At 46.3% G+C, this 3,364-nt stretch overlaps 1 protein-coding gene across 1 annotated transcript; it reads right to left on the bottom strand.

Annotated features, from left to right (window-relative positions):
- Positions 1-202: 202 nt before the first annotated feature.
- LOC146751677 (uncharacterized) lies at positions 203-3,163 on the bottom strand. The gene is made up of 2 exons (XM_085533876.1): positions 1,542-3,163; positions 203-1,169 (listed from the first exon to the last, which is right to left on the bottom strand). The coding sequence occupies exons 1-2, from the start codon at positions 2,725-2,727 to the stop codon at positions 1,072-1,074; spliced, it is 1,284 nt and encodes a 427-aa protein (XP_085390002.1). The 5' UTR covers positions 2,728-3,163; the 3' UTR covers positions 203-1,071.
- Between the last annotated feature and the right edge of the window lie 201 nt (positions 3,164-3,364).

Below are 3,364 nucleotides of genomic sequence, written 5' to 3'. Positions count from 1 at the left end.
TGTGGGCCTGATGGGTGTCAGATCTATGGGGCAGGAGATGCTGTGGGTCAGATCTATGGGGCAGGAGCTGCTGTGGGGAACATGTGGGTCAGGTCTATGGGGCCGGAGCTGCTGTTGGGCAGATGTGGGTCAGATCTATGGGTCAGCAGCTGCTGTGGGTCTGATGTGGGTCAGATCTATGGTGCAGCGACTCGGCACGGACTCAGATGTGAACGATCCAAATCGTTTATTACAAGTTCTCACATCCCTTATATACCTTCACAAGTTGTTATTTTCTAACTTTCCCATCCTCCCTTACAACTTTCCCTTACATCTTACATGTCAACAAAGCATTCTACAAAACACTTTTCAACTGTCCATGCAGGCACATAACCAATCAGAGCTGTGAGACTCTTCTTCTCCTTGCAGAGGTGTCCTTGGTTCCCATGCTGTTTATCTTGCTCCACAGCTGCTGCTCTGAACAGCTTTTCTTGTATTCCCACAATTCCCCCTTTTTTGTTTATTGACAAGCTACTACCATACTATAAAATAATAACACTAATTATATTAATAACATAATCATTATAACTCAATCAAGGCCTCGATTGACAATACTCTAAAAGTGAAAAAAGAGACAAGTCAAATACAACATAACAACATTACTGTTAAACCCACTAAAAAGAACAAACATGTTTGTACTGCAACCTAAGTTTCTGCAACCTGAAAATAAATCCATGAGGGTCCCATTGTGTTAATCCGTAACTGATCAGGAAAAGGCTTCAATTTTTATATACTCTGATATATTGATTTTTAATGACCACTAAAATTTGTGCAGTAAATGCTTTTAAGATGTTCATAACCATGCTCTACCAACTGAGTTATCTGGGCTAATAATTGATTAATGATCGCACAATTTAATGGAATAGCATGTCAAATAGAACCAATTTTAGAGGACAAATGTACTAGAGTATCACTAAGGGCATTATTACTTATTGACCCTTGAGAAACAGCAAGCCATGTTGGTGGTGGATGTGACAGGTAGTGCCAGCAGGGCGTCCCCTGCTTCAAGGTGCACATTTCCTCTCTCACCCATCACAGATTCTCTCCTGCATTCAGGGTCTGAAGGATTTCTTCCAGTTGTACACCACATCCGCATGGCCAGTGCGTGATATAGAGCCCAAGTGGAACACCTGCTTGGAAAACAGAATAAACCATCAAATTTAGTTCTATTAGCGTGCACTTTTGTCTAAAATGATGCATGGTTATATTTTCAGATCCCAATTAATTGGATGCAAAAGAGGTATCCGTTCTATGATACAGGGTCATCTCTTTGCCTGGGATTCCTTTCCAGGTTTTGTCTTTGCAAATTAAGAAAAGCTAATTAATAGGCTAATAACATCATAACCAAACAGTACTAAAACATTAAAAGAGCTATTCCTGTAGATTCTAGCATTCATTAGATCAAATCCTGTTTAATACACATCTGATCTATTACTAAAATAGAAGAAGCACACAACATCCTAGCTAATGACTTAAACTCTAAATCTTGAGACTGCATTCACCTGTATGTGCTGTGGAAAATACGTAAGAAGAATGAGTATCTATTGTTACATGTGCATATTTTAGACGGCCAAATTCAGGAACGTGAGTGACATCTGTCTGACACAGTTGAAGAGGTGCTGTGCCACATGGATTTGTCCGAGTCTGAGGCAAAGAGCTATCAGTCAAATTATGTAGCTGATATTCAGTCATAAACACGGTGTATTGCATAGGAGAGAGGATCATTCTTAACACAGTTTTCCAATCGTAAGGGGTCATAGCGTAACTGTCACTGTTTGTAACCAAAAGATTGTATGTAAAGGCTGACTGAACTCCGAATGTTCTCACTGACTCCCTCAGCTCCTTCACTGCCTCATAAGGCAGGGATTCCAAACGGGGGACCTGATTAGGAAAGGTCTGCAACGTGTCAGCATCACTTCTTAATATTGTTTCTTTTTTGCATTGCTCTAAGACATCACAGTACGCTGTAGGGAAATTTGTCATTCCTGCTTCCTTCAAAGTATCATCAGGAGGAAATGCGTCCGATTCTCGTTCTGGATCTTCTGGACCGGGGTCACAACGATCCCCTGGTTTCGATCCGTCCGTGTCTTTAACCACGTTACACGCCGGCTGCACAGACGCAGCAGCGCACGACGTGGGGGGGGAGGAGGGCAGAAGCGGCGCGACGAGCGTCGTAGGCGGAGCGAAGGGCGAGGGCGCCGTAGAGGGCGGCAACGCGGCGAACGTCGGGGGAGGAGCGAACGGCGGGAACGCGAAGGGGGGCGGCCGCGGCCCCTCGTCTCCCCGAATCGGGGAGGGGTCGGAGCCGCCAGTCGGATCCGGGCACGGGCCGCTTCCCGCAGCGAGAGGCAGCGGCGGGGTTGGGACGGAGGGCGGCAGGGAATGGTCGGAATAAATTCTTTCCCGTCGTGATTGCTTAATCCCTTCCATTATCCGGCTCCAAACGGGCAACAGCTTAGCAGCCTTTCTGTCTTTAGCGAGAGAAGCCTCGTAGAGTTTTGAGCCGATTTTGCCCCAAAGTTCTCCATCGAGAGAGAACTCAGTTTTTGGAAATTCGGGGACATTTTTGCTTATCCATTTAAGAAGAGTAGCTAATGCTTTAGTAGACACAGTCTTATCCTGATACGGTAACACTGACCGCAATACTTCGAGATTTACTTTCTGCTCCTTCGGTAGTGAGCTCCCCATAGTTCCCGACTGCTCACCTTCTGTCCTGCAGAACGGTGCGGGTGCGCGCGAAACAGTCTCTCCGAAGTTCAGTCGGGCGACGCTGCCGGACCGGGCTCGCTCAGCCGCGGGTTGATTTGCCCCACGTTGGGCGCCATTTGCAGCGACTCGGCACGGACTCAGATGTGAACGATCCAAATCGTTTATTACAAGTTCTCACATCCCTTATATACCTTCACAAGTTTTTATTTTCTAACTTTCCCATCCTCCCTTACAACTTTCCCAAACATCTTACATGACAACAAAGCATTCTACAAAACACTTTTCAACTGTCCATGCAGGCACATAACCAATCAGAGCTGTGAGACTCTTCTTCTCCTTGCAGAGGTGTCCTTGGTTCCCATGCTGTTTATCTTGCTCCACAGCTGCTGCTCTGAACAGCTTTTCTTGTATTCCCACACTATGGGGCAGGAGCTGCTGTGGGGCTGATGTGGGTCAGATCTATGGGGCAGGAGCTGCTGTGGGTCATATCTATTGGGCAGCAACTGCTTTACATATGAGGTGTGTAAGATCTATGGGGCCGGAGCTGCAGTGGGGCTGATGGGGGTCAGATCTATGGGGCAGGAGCTACTGTGGGGCTGATGTGGGTCAAATCAAT

Source organism: Coturnix japonica, unplaced genomic scaffold, assembly GCF_054131305.1.
Source record: "Coturnix japonica strain WE unplaced genomic scaffold, WE-NBRP24 Scf066, whole genome shotgun sequence".
NCBI lineage: Eukaryota > Metazoa > Chordata > Aves > Galliformes > Phasianidae > Coturnix > Coturnix japonica.
This window is presented reverse-complemented; position numbering and strand designations above follow the sequence as displayed.